Source organism: Aotus nancymaae, unplaced genomic scaffold, assembly GCF_030222135.1.
Source record: "Aotus nancymaae isolate 86718 unplaced genomic scaffold, 86718_ANA_hifiasm-v0.15.2.pri h1tg000077l, whole genome shotgun sequence".
NCBI lineage: Eukaryota > Metazoa > Chordata > Mammalia > Primates > Aotidae > Aotus > Aotus nancymaae.
The window spans coordinates 20,048,834-20,066,629 of record NW_026988492.1 but is presented as its reverse complement, the minus strand read 5'-3'; the positions used below and the strand labels follow the sequence as shown (position 1 = coordinate 20,066,629).

Genomic DNA, 17,796 nt, shown 5'->3' with positions numbered 1-17,796 from the left:
TGAGAATCTTCACTTTTAAACATGTTCTCAGGTGAACAGAAAGCAAGCTGAAGCCTGAACTTCAAATGCAGAAGAGAGACGAGGCAGAGTGGGCAGGTGAGGGCAAGTCATGAAAAACTTACAAGTTCAGAGGAAATGCTTGGTCTTTCTTGTGAGGGTCCCAGGCAGTGGCGTCCTGGTAAATGACTAACAAACGGTTCTGGGGTGGGCATGGAAGTGGTTAATTCATAGCTTGTTGATTTCTGGGTTGTAACTACTGCAAAGATCACATGTGATCACCTGTGTCCAACTTTGTAAGAGCTAAACCATGGAAGAAAGACAAGTTGTTATTCTCTTATTGAGAAGATACCTTTTGGCTTTGCAGAATCCACAGTCTTTTTTTCTAAACAATCCACCTATCACAATTATTTGTCATGAAAGTCTTTATTGTCATGAGAGTTGATTTACTCTGCCAAAAAATCTCTGTTTTGTTCTGACCTCTTTGAACACACTGGACAGGGATTTTGCACCCTGACCTCCCAGGAATCTTGCAAGCATCACCCAGAAGATAGATCATCTGCTATTCCCACTTGTATACATGACAATCAAAATTTGTTCCAAGCACTGGTCATGAGATTTGCACTTCTTCACATATTTATTCATACATTTGTTTACACATTAATGTTAGTAATAGCTAACATTTATTATGAGGTGCCGAGACCTTACAGGTATAAATATACTAACTTCTCAAAATGACCTATAAGTCCTATTACTGCATACATTTTATACAGAAGGAAACTGAGACTCAGAAACGTTACACCCTAGTAAGCATCAGAGCTAGAATCTGAATGCAGGCAGTCTGTCTGGGAATAGGCTATGATGCCGTTCACATTTCCTTTTCATTAACTAAATACACTGTCCTATAGCCCTCAACAATCTTCCCACAATCCACAGATACCTTGAAGGGGGTTGTTCTGAAAAAGAATAAAGTTGTTTCCTGTTTGCACCCAACTGAGGTCAGCAGTTTAATAACTGCATCATAGTAGCTCTTTGTAAGAGAATCCGATGTGTGCATCATACACGAACCTATTTCTGGTTTTATTGGCTTCATGGTAAAAATTTAACAGCACCATAAAAATATACAACGTCTGCATCAGCTCCTTCTGGCTTCTTAGGTGGAAGAATACCTTTTCGGGGAGGAGTATCCCTTCCCTGTTTGAAGAGTGTCAGTCCTAGATGCAGTGACTCCATCTTGAATGCTAATCTGCCATGTTGACTTCTGATTAGCCCCAGTTCTGCGAATGCCTCCTGGTTCCTACTTTATTTACCGTTCCTAGTGTAAGAATATGTCAACCTCGATGGGTTCACACAAACTATAGGCTGTGACACGCATAGCATGTTTGCCTGTTCTGGAAGTTTGCATTTAATTGTCCTGTCCAGAGCATGCACAACCTTTTTTGTGGTACATATGCCCTGGGTCTGGGGGTAACAATATGGAAATCTCCCTGTCTTTCTGCTGCCAAAGACCATGCTTCCATCTGTAAGTCCCCCAAATAAATCACCCTTTACCAAAAACTGGATTTTGTCCCCACTCTTTGGTTTCTTGCCTCCTCCTGCATTTGGGGGTCACTTTCTGTATATGGCTCTTTCTTGGAACACTATTTCAGAGGCCCCTTCAGATTAGAAACTGCCTCAAACTTTCTTAGGAAAACATTTTGATATCAGCAAACATTTCCTTGAATTTAATCTAAACCTGTCATTCTTCAGCTCCAGCAAATCTCCTCTTATTCAAGTCTCCATTAAGATAAAGCATAGGCTGTCATTGGCTCGGCCATAATCTTGTGTGATATTGAGTGTATTTGCAAGTAATTGTCAAGCCTTCCCCAGTCATCCCACTCAGGCCAGCCCATTCCTTACCCCTTAGTGATTTCTGGTTCACAGAGTTCTTTACATTAGGAATTCCAGTGCTTGATCTGAATCCATGTACAAGCAGGTGGAACACAGTGGATCATTCCAGACACAATTCTCCATGGAATCCTGGCAAAGTTTCAAGCAGATGTCCAATAATTCTAAGTGACTTTAAGGGTTTCACATACTCTATAATAATGTCCTTAAAGAGTCACAGAGCCTTTGACTATACACATTTTAATCTTCCCTTTGATTCTATATTGTGTGTAATTTTAGAATTTTGGTATCTTACTTCTGTATCTAATGTGTTTCCAAAAATGTAGCATGATCAGGAAGGACAGTTCTTGAACTAACTCTAGCTATGTGTGGCTGGCTATTCTCCCCAGGTACATAAGAGCAGGACTCGCCAGACACAATTGCTGTGCTAATTTCAAATGCTCCCTCTTTAAAAGATCAGCTTCCATTTCCCCTTAACTGCCCCTTTCATAAAATGACCAGATCCTCTCAGAAGACTTCCTTTAGAAAGTTGCTTTATGCTACAAATCAGAAGCATTCCTTTATAAAAGCATCTGAAGTACAGTGCAGGATACAATGTCTTCGTGGGAGAAATAAGACAAGGTCAGAAGGAAAAAAAAACGCCATCTCTGGGAAGTTAGGTGATTGTCAACCGAAAGCAGATATTAAAGGAAACCGTACTGGAGTATTCAAAAAACAATCAAATTAGCACACAAAATAGTTAATCAACTTTTTAAAAGTTGTGACTATCCTTTCCAGAGGTTAATTTTCATCCACTCTCTATTTACTATACAATCATTTGGTTAAAAACATAGGTATAATCTTGTTTGGATATAAAACACAGAGCTCCAACCAAGCCATCTTCCCTCCTTCCCTCCCCTACCTCTCTTCCTGGGCCTCTTCTCCCCTGTCCTCTCCTCTCCTCTCCTCTTTTCTTCCCCTCCCTTCCTCACCATCTTCTTTTAATGCTGCAGTTTCTTCAGAATACATTCCTTACAGCCACGAAAAGTAGAGACTTGGCTTGATTCCATATGGGCTTACCAAAGTGCTCCCTGCAAATTTTGCAGCCACCATGAATCACAAGAAGCTGAATATGAGGGGAGTTTTTTTTGTTTTGTTTTGTTTTTGTTTTTTGTTTTGTTTTTTGCCAGCCTCATTCACTGGAAGCAGTGCTCAGAAGATTAGAGAGAAGTATGAAGTTTGGAGGATTAAAAATCGAACTAAAAGGACACATAAAAAATGCACAGAGACGATTGATTATAAAATGATTTCCTTTACTCTCAGAGAAAAATGACTCAATCACCTTCTCGCTCTCTTTTTTTTTCTGCTTTTTTTCACCCCTGCCTCTGCAAACATCATTTGCTACGGTTGGAATCCTGAGACCTGTGTCAGGGCCTGCCAGAAGGCCAGTTAGAAGTATATCCATCAACCTAGAGACTCTTTTAGATTGCATTAAATATAAAAGGAAGAATAAGCAGTGTGCCCAAGTGAATCCAGCCAAAAGTCAAAGCTGTGCAATGGCTGTGTATCACTGACAACATACTGACTGTGATGAGGGAGGCCAGCTGCCACCCTGTCTGCTTCCAGGTATGTCAAGAGTGGCTGCCCACCCAGGAGACAGAGCGTGTTCAGGTGCCCTCTTTGCAACTGCCTTAATTTCAACGCTCATGAACGTTTTCTCACCCTGTTTTGCCATTTCCAGTTAATCTCATGCATATTTATGTGCCAATTATGCAAATCCCAAGATAAAAATGCATTAAGCACCCATGATTTAGACTGGTTAAGTCCATTACATGGTGTAATGAAATTATTGCATGATGTCCAATTTACCTCAATGCTTGCTTTAAACTGTCCATAAGTTACTAAGTAACCATAACATGCCAAAATTTAGCTCTAGGAGGCTTCCTTTGTCTGACCTATCATGATACCAGGAAATCAGAAACTTCAAGCTTAATCCTCACCAAAGGGAGAAAATATTTCAGAATAGACTTAAGGAGGCATAATGTGATCAAAGTTTAAGCACGCAACCACATTGTCATGGATCTGTCTTAGGACAAATTAAAAATATCACCGGGTAATTTCAACAACATTCAGACAGAGCAACTTGGGATCTAAAACCAAGCCTTGTCAATGGGATTCTCCTCTTGCCATCTTGCCCAGTTGGGTCTTGTTCCCTGAGTCATGATGACACTGTAGGTCACTGAATTCAAATGCAATTTGAATTTTCAATATGGAAATATCCATTTCCAGCATCAGAAATAAAGAGACTAAAAAAGAATTCACAGAAGCAATTTAAAACACACACATACACAAATCCCTTGAAACCTAAAAACTGAAGGGTTTGAATGAGAAGCTATTTGCTATGTGGAGATTTTATGTTTAAACTTTGGTAGGACCCAAAGCCCAGAGTTTCCATGTTTATTAGACAATATGAGGATCAAGAAACAAGCCATTATGTGAGTGATACTGATAAACATGATATGTGAGCAGTCTGACCCACTGACATCCATTTCTCCCCCAACTACAGCATGCCATCTTAATCAGCTCATAGTGTGATTTACACAGAGCCTGGGTCCTGATTATTTGCCTAGGGAACTCCCTTCGAAGTCTATGAGAGTTTGTACTTGCGAGAGGTTACGAGCTCGGATCCACAGATCTGTTAGGCGCCAGAGACTGCACAATACTGGGATAGTTTGCAATTTGAAAACCTGGTCAAATGAGCAGATTATGATGCCATTTCCCAAAGCATTTGAACCTCGTCCTGTCAATCAAGTGGGCTAGGATGCCAGTGTCATTTGCCATTTTCTTGGCTGTGATAGAGGATCATGAAACAGGACCTGCTGTTTCTACAGCACCTTGGATTGAAGTGTATCATCTGTAGGCAACAGCACTTTAGCTGCCTACCCAGCGAGAACAAATGGGTCACCAAGGGGATCTCAAAGAAGATCTGCCAGCCTGCTGAAGGGCTGGAGTTAGAGCCTTTGTAACAAACTCTCACTTGAGGCTATCCTTCTAATGAATGACTCTCAGAGACTGGTGAACATAACAGAGATGGGAAATTCTTGCAAAGGATGGGGGTGTCTTCATGCACAAGACCTACTTCTAACATTCTCTGAAAACACTGTGGTCAGGCTCATTAACCAGCAGGGGGAAAAAAAAAAAAAAAAAAAAAAAAAAACCTTCAATGACCAAAGAGTCTATCTGTGTCCAAATCATTAAACAGGTCATCAAAGAGATGAGGTAAATCAAAGTCTTATACTATTGACTTTAACTCTGCTGTCTTTAGAGAGCTATTTGTCCCCTGATTTTTTTTTGAAATTTCTGATTAAGAAAAGTAATATTTCTAGCATTACTGAAAACTTTTGACCTATCCATTTAGAGTGACAGGTAAATAGAGCAGATATCAAATAGCGCCTTCATCATCTGAGCTTCTAATGGAAAACCTCACATTCAAATCATCCCTTGAAAGTGAAAAAGCAAACTCCAGTCAAGAAGAACAAGTGCTTAGAGTCTTCAGGAGACTAAAACCAGTTTCCTGTGAGCATGTCTAAATGTTGCAGGACCAAGTTCAAGATGTCAGGCTAGTGCAGTGCCCTGAAATCTCTTCTGCAGGTCTGCCAGTTTTCCGAGAACACATTGGCCTCCAGAATGCATTAACCTACTTTCTGCAGAGAGGATTCCCTGGTCCTCCTGCTCTGAAGAAGAGGAGGAGGAAGAGGAAAGAGGCTATTTGAAGTGGGAGCTGGACACGCTCTTTGCCTTAAACGTGTTACTCCTCCTGCTAAACAGCAACGCAGGTGGAGAAACTGGTACTTCCTGCAAACGAACAGCTCCGAGGGTTGCACGGCCCCAAATCAAGAGTGATTGGAAATCCTGCTAAAATATGGCTGTCTAATCAACCGAGAGGCGAACTCATTTACCGACGTTCCCATTGTCCACGCTGACAGATGGCTCGCTCCCCGCTTGTCTCCCCTTCCCCTCAGACCGCGCTGCCGTGCAGGCAAGCCTATTCTTTGAGACATCCAGTTGCCATCGCCAGCCTAGTTCTGAAATAAGACAAAAGCTCCGCGAGCCTCCTCCCATGCACAGAGCCTTTTCTGTCCCTCCAAGCAGAAGCAAAGGAAATCCAGATCCACTCGGCTTACCTTCGTCCTCATCGGAGACAGGAGCCCTTCCATGGTGGCAGAATCCTCATGCCAGCTGCTGCCTCCTGCAAGTTACTCTCGCCGTGTGCCGGGCTTAAGCATCCCACATGAAAAGAGCCATGTCGGGAGCCGCGGCGGCTCCCCTCTCCCGGGTGGCGCCTCTGCACCGCCACCCGGTCTAACTTGAATCCCCAGCGCCTGCAAAGCACGGATCCTGGAGAAGCCTGCTCCTCTCCTCGCCCTGGTCCCCGCTCTCTTTCTCCCTCTCCCGCGCTCTCTCTCCTCCCTCTCTCTCCTCCCTCTCTCTTTCCATAATCTGCCTACAGCTCTCTGTGTACCCTGCTCACTTGACAAATGATCTCTGTCTTAGGTAACGCATTTGAGCCAAGAAAAGTGATCTGAACCAACCCACAGGGCAGCTCATCCAGGGCAGGAGGCGAGGGGGGCTGAGCTTTGCGGGAGCATCCAGTGGCTTTAGCTGTGTAGCTTGTGCTCTCTGGAGCTGATAGCACTGCTGCATTTGTTCGTTCGTTCATTCATTCATTCATTCACTCACTCCTCTCCTACGAAGTGGGACTCCCACAGGCATGATCTAGTCGACACTGTTACTGAGCTGCTTTTCTGGTTTGTGTACAGAAACCTGAAAAGGAAATCCCACCATTTGGGTATTTCTGAATACCCATGTTTAGCCCAGTGTGAATTTCACATCTGGATAGTTAACTTGATTTTTTTTTTTTTTTTTTTTTTTGCAGTTTGGCCTGATGTTTAGAGGCATATACTGTAGCCTCTTTTTAAAGAAAGTTTCAGAAACAGATTTATAGACTCTGTTCCTGAACAGTTGAGTATTAAAAAATAAGTGTGTGTGTGTGTGTGTGTGTGCGCGTGCGTGTGTGTGTGTGTGCTGTCCAGGACTCCAAATAAATCAGGATTGACTATTTCATTCAGCATTGCTGGTCACTTGGAAAAAATAGACAATGAAACAAAAATTGCAAAGACCTAGGTCAAAGCATAATGCAGTTGAAAAGATGAGATTTTTCTGAACTTCTTTATGCTTGAGGAATTTTCTCTGTGAGAATAATTCAACATCTCTTCTTCAACTGGTCACTCTTTAAATGTTGCTACTCACATCTATGGCATTACCAAGGTGCCAGGACACTTTTACATCATATATGTGACACATGCGTACCATACATGAACCTGTCAATGTGATTTAAGGCAGATGCCCCAGTCCCTTGCCCTTCTTTCCATCTGCTGTTCCTGTGCTCACAAGACATCCCCGAGATAGGCTGAGCCACTCTGTCCTCCAGATGGAATCACAGACTGGTCCCTGCCCCTGCCTCTTCCTTCATGGATGATTTTCACCCATAACTAACATACTTCTTCTCCTCCAGTTCACACATCAGCACTCTAAAGAACTTCAGAATCGACACCAACTCTACCTCTTGATCACCTTCTTAATATTCTCCAGTTGTTTCTTCTTCTCTCTCTCTCTCTTTCTTTCACAGGGTCTCTGTCTGTTGCCCAGGCCAGAGTGCAGTGGTGCAAATCAGAGCTGACTGCAGTCTTGAACTCCTGGGTTCAAGAGATCCTCCTGCCTCAGCCTCCTGAATATCTGGGGCTGTAGGTGTGCACCACCATGCCCAGGTAATTTTTAAATGTTTTTATGGAGATGGGGTCTTGCTATGTTACCCAGGCCAGTCTCAAATTCCTGGCCTCAAAAGATCCTTCTGCCTCAGCCTCCCACAGTGTTGGGATTACAGCTGTGAGCTACCACCTGGGGTTCAATTTTCTATTCTCAACTCTTTCTCTACTTCACCTTAGGTGCAGGCCACAACCTCATTCTCACTTAACCAGACGTGTACATCCTTTGACCAGAGTCACAGCATCCTGACAAATCTGTAGACCCAACATACTGAGTGCAACTCGCTGTCCTTATGTAAAAGATTATTGCCATTTCTGGGGGCCTCTGAGCTTTATTTCTTTGGTATTGAATTAAACAATACTTCTCATTTTGTCTCATAGTGCTTGGGGTTCCTTAATCTTTTCTTCTATTCATGTAGTCATTCAAAATAGCTGTAAGGCACCTACTATGTGCTGGAAGCTGTTCTTGTTCAGATGATATAGTGGAGAATAGTGTAGACAAAGTCCTTGTTCCATTTGTCTGTATTTCATCGTAGCTTTGATACAAAAACCAACCAACTCCTCAATCCCTTCCACCGATCACTGCATTACTCACATCAACCTCTCCCCATGTTATTGGGCTTCTCTGTAGGACTGTAAACCCTCTGATGTGACTTTCATTTCCAGTCCAGTGCCATGCTCTTTGTGACTCTTCTCCTACCTGGATACGCATGATCAACTTTCTCCTAGGAACTAAAACACTCTATTGTCTCCATAAGAATCTCATTTCCTCACCTGCATATTTTTTTTTTTTTTTTTTTTTGAGACAGAGTTTCACTCTGTCGCCCAGGCTGGAGTACAGTAGCACAATCTTAGCTGACTGTAATCTCTGCCTCCTGAGTTCAAGCGAATCTCCTGCGTCAGTCTCCTGAGTAGCTGGGATTACAGGTGCACGACACCATGCCCAGCTAATTTTTGTATTTTTAGTAGAGACAGGGTTTCACCATGTTGGCCAGGATGGTCTCGATCTCCTGACCTTGGGATCTGCCCACCTCCCAAAGTGCTGGGATTACAAGTGTGAGCCACCATGCCTGGCCTCACCTCCATCTTTAATTCTATTCTCTCTCCTCTTCCCCAGACCTTTCCTCTATTTCCTCAAAGTCTTCATTTTTCAGCATCAGGGAAGGAAATCACTCTTGTTTACTCAAAACAGAGATGCCATTCCTCATCCTCTCCGGTTATGGGCCCTGAACCATTAAAACGACTCGTTATCCCACTCACTGTTGAGACATTGCCCATGCCTTGTGCCCTATTTAGCTTCCATCCTGCTTGATTCTTCAATAACTAGAACAGGTTACATCCATTATTTGCCTTTTTACTTTCAACAACTCTTTCCTGAAGCACTCTGCCCTGTCCGTGGTGTGAACGGGTTCATGAACAGGTTCACGCTGTCTGCACCCTTTCTAAGCCCAGAAAACCCTCTCATCAGAATTTCCAGTCACATTCCCTCCTTCTTCTTCTTATTCTTTTTTGAGACAAAGTCTCGCTCTGTTGCTCAGGCTGGAGTGCAGTGGCATGATCTTGGTTCACTGCAATCTCTGCCTCTTGGGTCCAAGCGATTCTCATGCCTCAGTCTCTACCACGCCCAGCTAATTTGCTATATTTTTAGTAGAGACAGGGTTTTGCTATATTGGCCAGGCTGGTCTTGAATTCCTGGCCACAAGTGATCTGCCCACCTTGGCCTCCCCAAGTGCTGGGATTACAGAAATTTGCCACTGTGCCTGGCCCCAGTCATGTCCCCTTCTCAAGAATTTTCTCCTTGATACTAAAAAAAAAAGTCTCTGGTATGATTGCTTACCTGGCCCCCTGCCTCCTGGCCCTCTGTACTCTCTCTGGCCCTCAGTCTCCCAAGAGGTATGTTCAAAGTGGATAGAAAAGAGGGGGGACTATATCAAGGTTAAATAAAAGTAGACTGATTGCATATTTAAAGCTGGTTGTTTTCTGAAAAACTCCACATAGATTTTGGAAACAGAACAGCTTTCCTGAGCCAAAGGAAAGGACGTTAGGAAGGAATTTGGAATCTTCTGTAGAACTGCACCACTTTGGGAAAGTAGAACTTTTCTGGTTGTTTACACACCAGCCTTGTAATCCCTGGAGCCTGGAGTTGTTGACCATAATTTCTTTAATGGTCTGAGAGGTCCCTGACTAAACCAAACCCCTGGAATCAACAGGACCTTGAACCTATCAATCAGTTCCTGAGATGATGCTGATGTTGATGGTAAAGATGAGAAGAGCAACAGCTGTTTAATGCTTACCTGTGACAGGCACAGGCCTAAGTGATTTCATGCAGTAGTTCACACAATTCCCTTACCCCTCTCCCCCACGAGGGAGGTACTATTCTTACTGCTATATTGCAGAAGCTTCAGCTGAGTAATTCACCCACACGGCATTCAGTTCAATGAAGCCACTGCTAGTGCACTATTTCCACCTTGTCTTACTTCATTAAAAATATTCCCCACCAACATAAGACATATAAAGACTTAAAAGTTCATTTTACATTTCTGTTCTTTATTAGTCAGGGGCTGCAAAGTAAGCATTTGAAACTGTATTATGGTAGGGTATTACATTAACTCTGACTTTGTTCACTTATGTATTCAGGAAATCAATATTCGTTGAACATCCACCTCAAGCCAGGTTCTGTGTTAGACACTTACCAAGTGCAAAGTCTCGTGTTTATTAAAGATAAACATTTATAAGATGAAGCACACTAGTCCATTTATCACTTATCATTTCCACGTTCTTTAGCTACCGAAGACCACATCTTTTATGTCTTGTGTTAAGTACTTGGATTGCTGCAGGGTGAAAGAGGCACAAGGAAAGGGATGTTGGTGGGGATTAGAAAATATTTTAACCTGGGCAATAAACGTGAGTGAAGAATAACTATCAGATCATTAGGCACCTTAACACCCTTGACATTGATCAATGTTGCAGAAGTATTCAGAAGCGAGAACAATTTGCATTTTTGCCTCCCAGATTTCTTTGAATTAGGGCACTCCCTGCTTGCAATTTACCTTCTGGGACTAACCCAAACTTAGAGAAAAAAGTCAATAAATATCAAATATGTAGACACTGGTGAAATATCAATTAAGTTTACACTGCAAGAGAAAGGGAGTCTTCTCTGAAATCTGACTTAAGGAATTTCTACTCTGTGCTGGGTGGGCTTTTAACCAACAGAGGAAAACTCCCTGGACCAAGGCACCTCTCTCAGCAAATGCCCTTGCCCTTTAAGCTATCCTTTCATATTTTGATGTTAAAAAAGATAGAAAAATAATAACTTCATAATAAACTTCTCTAGACTAGAGCACCTGTAAATGTCACAAAGGCTATTAGGTATGTCATGGTTGGAGGCTCTGGTTTTCCATCTCTCGTGCTTAAACACTGACCCTTTCTTCCCCACATCTTTGCCATTTTTGAGGTTAATTTCTTTAGGCCCCTTACAGTCTCTAGGGATCATAGCTAGTTGCACAATTAAGGTTTATTATCTGGGGTTGCAGTGCCTGCATCATAAACAGCTTATGATTTATTAAGGTAAGAGGATTGTGACCTGACCACCATCAAGGCTTTACCCTCTGTGACCTGCTCATCACTCTTTACTTGTTTTAGAAATATCTTCATCAAGTTTTAGGCTTTGGGTTGATAACGGATAGAAAAGGTCTTCTTCCTGGATCAGCTGCAGATATCTTGGGTAATACTGAAGGAGTTACTTAACTAATACGACAAATCTCCTTCCCCGTTTTTCTCTCTGCCCCAACACTCCTAAGTCACACGTATTTGCTCTGATTTATAATATAAATATCCAAACCTAGCACAGAGACAATTTCCACTTGCTACATACTAAAGTGCTCAATGAAAATTGTGATTTGATATTTAAGTGCTTGAATTTATTCATGTCTAGGTAAGAGTAAACATTCTATAAGTTCTTACAATACAAAAATTATATAGCCATTAACATTCTTTCAAAATGTTTTTATATGTATTTGCCTTTTTAAAAACCTCACAATGATCCCATGAGATGTGGCAGGTATTTATCCTCATTTTACAAGACTGGAGACATGAATAGGAAAAAGCAATATTTATTAAGCATCAGCTTTGTTCCAGGGTTCCAGCTGGGTACTCTTCAGTGTCAGCTCACTTAATTTTCACAGGTGTATTATTATTCCCATTTAACAGATGAAGACCTGAGATTGAGATAATTAAGTATGGTGGTAGATAACATCATTAGATCCTGATTATTCATACATTTTGTTAACCATGCAAGTTGCTATGTGACTTTGCCACCCTCTTTTTTCCCGAGTATGGATAGAATGGATAGCTAAGATGGTACAAGCAGAATTTTGAAAATGCCCATGGGAAAGATACACCCAGGCTAGTCTGCTGATTCCAGCAGGAGGATGAGAGAGGACCCAACCTCCATTAGAGACTTATGAGCAAGCCAGAGAATCACAAATGAGCAAGACCAGCCAAGATCAGCTGAGCCCAGCCTACATCAGCAAAACTCTACAATCTTCTGAAAAACCAATGCTTCCTACTGTGTGGCACCAGGTATTGCATTTGTTATGCAGCCAATGGATATGATTCCTAATCCAAAATGAGAGTTCCTAAACAGTAGAGCTGACTAGGACCCCAAGCACAGGGTTTTCTTGCTCCAAAAATTTCAAGTTCTTCCAATGCTCACATTTCTGCAGCTCACCCATGCAGTGTGATAGGTTGTATGACTACTATTTTCCAGACCCCGAGATCAATGTCTGAGCTCCAAGACATGCATACTGGCGCTTCTATGTTATTGGATGTCAAGTACAGGATCTACTGTATTTTATTTACAATTGTTTAAAATTGTGGCACACTGGAGAAAATGTGGTATCAGGTTCTCTGCCTTGATCAGTTATCTCGTCTTTATGATCTTTTAGACTCTCTGCCCCATTTTCTAAAGAACAGTGATTGCCTAAAGTTATCAGCAATCGGTACAGAAGTTAATTGGAATCTAGCCCTTGGAGACTTTTTCCTTCAGCAGCTCTCGCCTTTCTGAAAAAGTGCCTCACAGTGGGAAAAATAAAACTGCTTTTTTTCATTATCATAAACACTTCAGCTGGAAATGGTTCTCTACCTGCTCCGATGTTGTGTGAAAACATTTAAAGAGCACAGTGACAATATTTTGCAGTGTTCGAAAAGAGGTATTTCCACTTTTTTCTTTTTCTTTTTTCTTAAGGTTTGTGGTTTAAGTGCTTTTGTCAAGAGGGAGGAGAAAGCCAACAGCTGCTGCGGCCCCAGATCGTTGCTCCCGTGTTTGCTCAGAAGACCTCTGGGAGCTCAGAGAAGGAGAGAGCCTGGAGACGGGCATCTGGGTGGAAGCACGGCCTCCTCCTTCCCATCCTCACAGAGGGGAGCAGTTGGATGTTCTGCAAAGTTAACATGCAGGGTAGCATTTTTAAGGCCTCCTGCTTTTGCTGGGTTATTTCCAAGCTCCAAACTAAAGAACAGTGCTGATGGAAATTATGTAGGGAAACATTTTTTAATTTTTGACAAATAAAAATTGTATATAGTTTGGGTATAAAACACAATGTTCTGACATATGTATGCATTGTGAAATGATTACCATGAAATTATATATTTTTTGAAACAGGCTCTCATTCTGTTGTCCAGGCTGGAGTGCAGTGGCATAATCACAGCTCACTGCAACCTCCACCTCCTGAACTCAAGCTATCCTCCTGACTCAGCCTCCCCAGTAGGTGGCACTACAGGTGTGCACCATCACGCCCAGCTAATGTGTGTATTTTAAGTTGAGATGGGGTTTTGCCATATTGATCAGACTGGTCTTGAACTCCTGAACTCAAGTGATCTGCCTGCCTGGGCCTCCCAAAGTGCTGGGATTACAGGTGTGAGCCACGGTGCCCAGACTACATTTTTTCTTGCTACTTCTGTCAAAATGATCAGGATTGTCAGGACTTCCTTGGACAAACCACTTTCAAAAGCTTTGTTTATTTGTGGATTTTTCTTTATAAGAGGCAACCCCAACACTACTACCAAACTGCCCTATAATTGTTTATCAAACCTGGACTGGGAGGGGACAAAAATGATAGTGATCAATGGAGATGGGAAATGACACATTTTCTGCCTCTGAGACTTCTTTGAACTCTCAAGTTGCATTTTTAAAGAGAGAGAGAGAGACAGACAGAGAGAGAGAGACAGAGAGACTGGATACAGTAGCACATGTCTGGAATTCCAGTGCTTTTGGAGGTTGAGGCAGCAGGATTGCTTGGGGCCGGTAGTTCAAGACCAGCTTGGGTAACACAACAAGACATTGTCTCTACAAAAAAAAAAAAAAATTAGGCAGGCATGGTGGTGCGCGCCTGTAGTCCCAACTACTTGGAAGGTTGAGGCAGGAGGAGAGTTTGAGCCCAGGAGTTTGAGGTTGCAGTGATCTATGATTGTGCTTTGGGCAACAGAGTGAGACAAGACAAAAGTAATTTTTTTTCTCTAATTGGCCCATCCCGCACAGTGGGGGTGTGAAAGAGACCCCCATCTTCTACCCTAAAAGTAATTCATGAACTCCTTGGTACAGGGATGCTCCTAGGTTCCTTCAAGGCGGACACATGTGCTGAGAACATCCTTTAAGGCAGGTTGGACCAGTGGCTCTGCCCTGAGCGCGCCAGGATAAAGAGGACAGGTGAAGGCTGTTGAAGAACTCCAAGGACTGGAGGTAATCACTTAAACCTGCTGAACTTTACTGAGTGAGAACTAGCAGGAGGGTTGAATAATTCCAGTGGAAGCAAAGGTTGGGGGAAGGACTAATTTCACCTGGGATTGTCAATTACGCTGCTTCAAGGGAAATCCTATTTTTGAGACTTCGACCATCTGGAGGAGGTTAGGATGTTGGCACGTGTGGTTGTCATAAGCAGGATGGGGCGGAGACATGTGGGAGGTGAGAGGACTTCAGACAGAGAGACTGACCCATGGCAAAAAGCTCAGAGCTAGATAATAACATATTCGAAGAGAAAAACAAGATCACTGAAGTTTACAGAGTGCTGACAAGTGATCTCCAGCTTATATGGTCTCAGACTCGATTTTTCTAAATGTAAAACCTAATTTACACCTCACTTTATTTGAAAACATTTATGTGTCATCCACAAATGAAATAATGTGCAGGCAGAGTTCACCTTACATCATTAGTGGTGTCTTAGAAAGTTGCACGTTATTTAGAAAGCTGCAGGAAATTCCTTCATATTATTAAAGCTCATTCTTGTAAGTTATTCTAATTTTATAAGTTGGAATGGGCCCTATCTGCATAGCATTTGATGGTTCCTTTAATTAACAGTGCTGCGATTGCCTAATAATGGAATTATGTTTACAATGTGACCTTTCAAACAATAAATGTGCCTCAATGTGCATTATTTTCATAGCTCTAAGGAGTTTTCTTTTTCAAATCACTCCTATGTCTTAAATTTCCTTGGCCAGCTTCAACCTGAGGCACAGAGGAAAGTAATTGCTTGATTCAATTTCTCCCTGTGTCAAAATAAAGAAATTAATGATAGATATTGATGGGCATCTTTTATCCCCAAACCTGGAAATGCATTCTGTTTTGCAAACTGAATCTTAATCATGATATCTAAATATGTTCATTGAAAGCAAAACTACCCTCTTTTAAAAATGTTCATAATTAGAGACACTTGTGCCTGAGGTCATAGAGTCAGCTGGCATTTTGATCAGGTGTGAAGAATATTTCTGCCTCAATTTTAATAAGACATGGTTTTTCTGACTCAGAACCTCAGCATAACCTAAGAAACCAAACTTTGTGACTACTATTGACTGTAAACACCACGGTAATTATAAGAACCAAGGGAAATTATGAGATATGGAGGATAGCTCCATAAATGAAGGCTTAATTTTAAAACTTTGCTGTGGTTTCTAAGCATGTTTTTACCTGGTCATGGTTTGTAGAAAGGAGTTGGACCTTCTAAAAGCAGATCACCAAAGTGCTTACACCTGAACCATTTTCTTTTTTCTTTTTTTTTTTGAGACAGAGTCTCGTTCTCTGTCACCCAGACTGGAGTGCAGTGGCGTGATCTCCGCTCACTGCAAACTCCGCCTCCTGGGTTAAACTATTCTCTGACCTTAGCCTCCAGAGTTGCTGGGATTACAGGTGCACATCACCACACCCGGCTAATTTTTATATTTTTAGTAGAGACAGTGTTTCACCTTGTTGGCCAGGCTGGTCTGGAACTCCTGACCTCAAGTGATCTTTTACCTCGGCCTCCCAAAGTGCTGGGATTACAGGCATGAGTCAAGACACCTGGCTCCTGAACCCATTTTCTATACCTAGCTTGTTGAGTAATCTTGGTTATTTGTCTACCTTCTCTTAGCCAACTTTCTATTCTACTAAATTTTTTAAAAATGGAGAAATTACTACATCTCTAACGGTTAAAAAAGGTACCTTTTTTTCAATTTAAGGGAATTTGTTTGCTCAACAAAGGCCGAAGTGCTTTATTCACGGCACCATGCCCATCTCCTGAGGAGCCTCTGAATGTTCCCAGAAGCACATGACCAGGCCAGGCAAAGCATGGCTTCTGTTTCACCTCTCCGTGAAATCAATCCCCTTAAGCTTTCTTTCAAAGCAGCCCAGATGTGTGGCTCACAGGCTATAAGTCAGACGAAAGAAGAGAAGTTTGGAGAATAAAGGCGCATTTTCTTATTTATGTGTATTTTCTTCTTGAAGGAAATGATAGATTTCCTTACCACATCCTCTCGCATGGCCGGCCCGGTTACCACTACGCCGGTACGACGGAGCATAAACACGACCACTAAGTTCAAGTGGGGTGTTTCCCTTTCATGTCTGAATTTGTTTAGACAGTTACACAACCAGAGAGTTTGGAATGAAAGAAAACAATGCCCAGGAGAAAGGAATGCTTTGAATCTAGGTCCTGGAGCCTTGATACTTTCTCTCTGTTAAATCAACCCAAGGCCGCTCCATATGCTGATCATCTTTTGCCAATGTCTGTGTCTGAACAGGTTTTCCCCGGCATATAGCTCAGAAAGAACCTTTCATCCTACTTTTCCTGTTATGTGTATAATGTGGTGTAGCCCAAAGCCACTGTGGGGTCTAATTTGCATGTCTATTTCAAGAAGCCCGGAAACTATTTGCATAAGACTCTTGCTTCCTGAGAGATCCCAGCAGAAGGATTTAAGATAGAGTCTTTCATTTTTTTCATTTAGTTCTAGACATCCACAGTGAGAGATCTATGTGCCTAAACTCCAACATCTGTAGAGTGCTCGTGAAAAACTGTACCACCCTAAGAGAAAGGAGAGCTACTACAGATGAGGAAATTGTGGCAGGGAAAGTTGGGAAAATTTTGGCAAATCCTGTAGTTTTTCTGATCAAACTTCTGTGAGTTTGTCTAAGGCTATGGAAGCACAGAGCAAGATCACCAGAAATTCAACGTCTTATGGCAGGGGAAGAAAATAGGTATGATGACTTGGAGGGAATATACTTCATGTGTAGGAAACTGTAAGGGCAGCTGTTAGCTTTACAGGTGAATGAGAGAGGGAATAGCAGCTGCCTGAAGAGTGGCATTTTCAGCAGTTCTAGAAGGAAGGTTATGACAGCAGTAGAGAAAGCCAGTACCAGCCAAAGCAACAGAGAAGTGCCATCCAGGCTAGTCCTGGGGGGAACGGGGTGGGCAGGGCAGGGCAGGGCAGGGCAGGGCCCAGCAGAAGCGGCCATGGCCAGCTTTCCTACAGAGTGGGATAGAACGGCAATGGCAACAGGGCAGAGAGAGACTCAGCAGCAGCCGCAAAGATGGCAGCAGGCAAGACTGCAGCCGGAGCAGAATGATGTGCATCAAGTGAAATGCAAAGCACAAACCCAGAGGATCAAGTGTGCGGGGTCCCTGGTGATGGAGCCCTGGAGGTGGCAGAGGTGCTGGCTGACACCTACACCATAAAAGAGACACTAAAACCATACTCCAAAGAGATAAAGACACCAATGACTGAGAGAATTTCTTGAGCTTACAAAATCGCAGATTTAAAAAAAAAAAAAGCAGCCAGGCATGGTGGCTCACACCTGTAATCCCAGCAC

The 17,796-nt window shown here is 42.5% G+C and overlaps 1 protein-coding gene across 3 annotated transcripts in view; it reads right to left on the bottom strand.

Moving 5' to 3' along the window:
- FRMD4A (FERM domain containing 4A) overlaps positions 1 to 17,796 on the bottom strand; it is a 679,421-nt gene that overhangs the window by 515,276 nt on the left and 146,349 nt on the right. Inside the window, exon 1 of one of the 3 annotated variants that reach the window (XM_064368420.1) lies at positions 6,048 to 12,371. The exons of the other annotated variants lie outside the window; for them this stretch is intronic. Coding sequence (XP_064224490.1) covers positions 6,048 to 6,080 — 33 coding nt within the window. The 5' untranslated portion in view covers positions 6,081 to 12,371. Of the gene's footprint in view, positions 1 to 6,047; positions 12,372 to 17,796 lie in introns of those variants that run through there. 3 annotated transcript variants of the gene reach the window in all.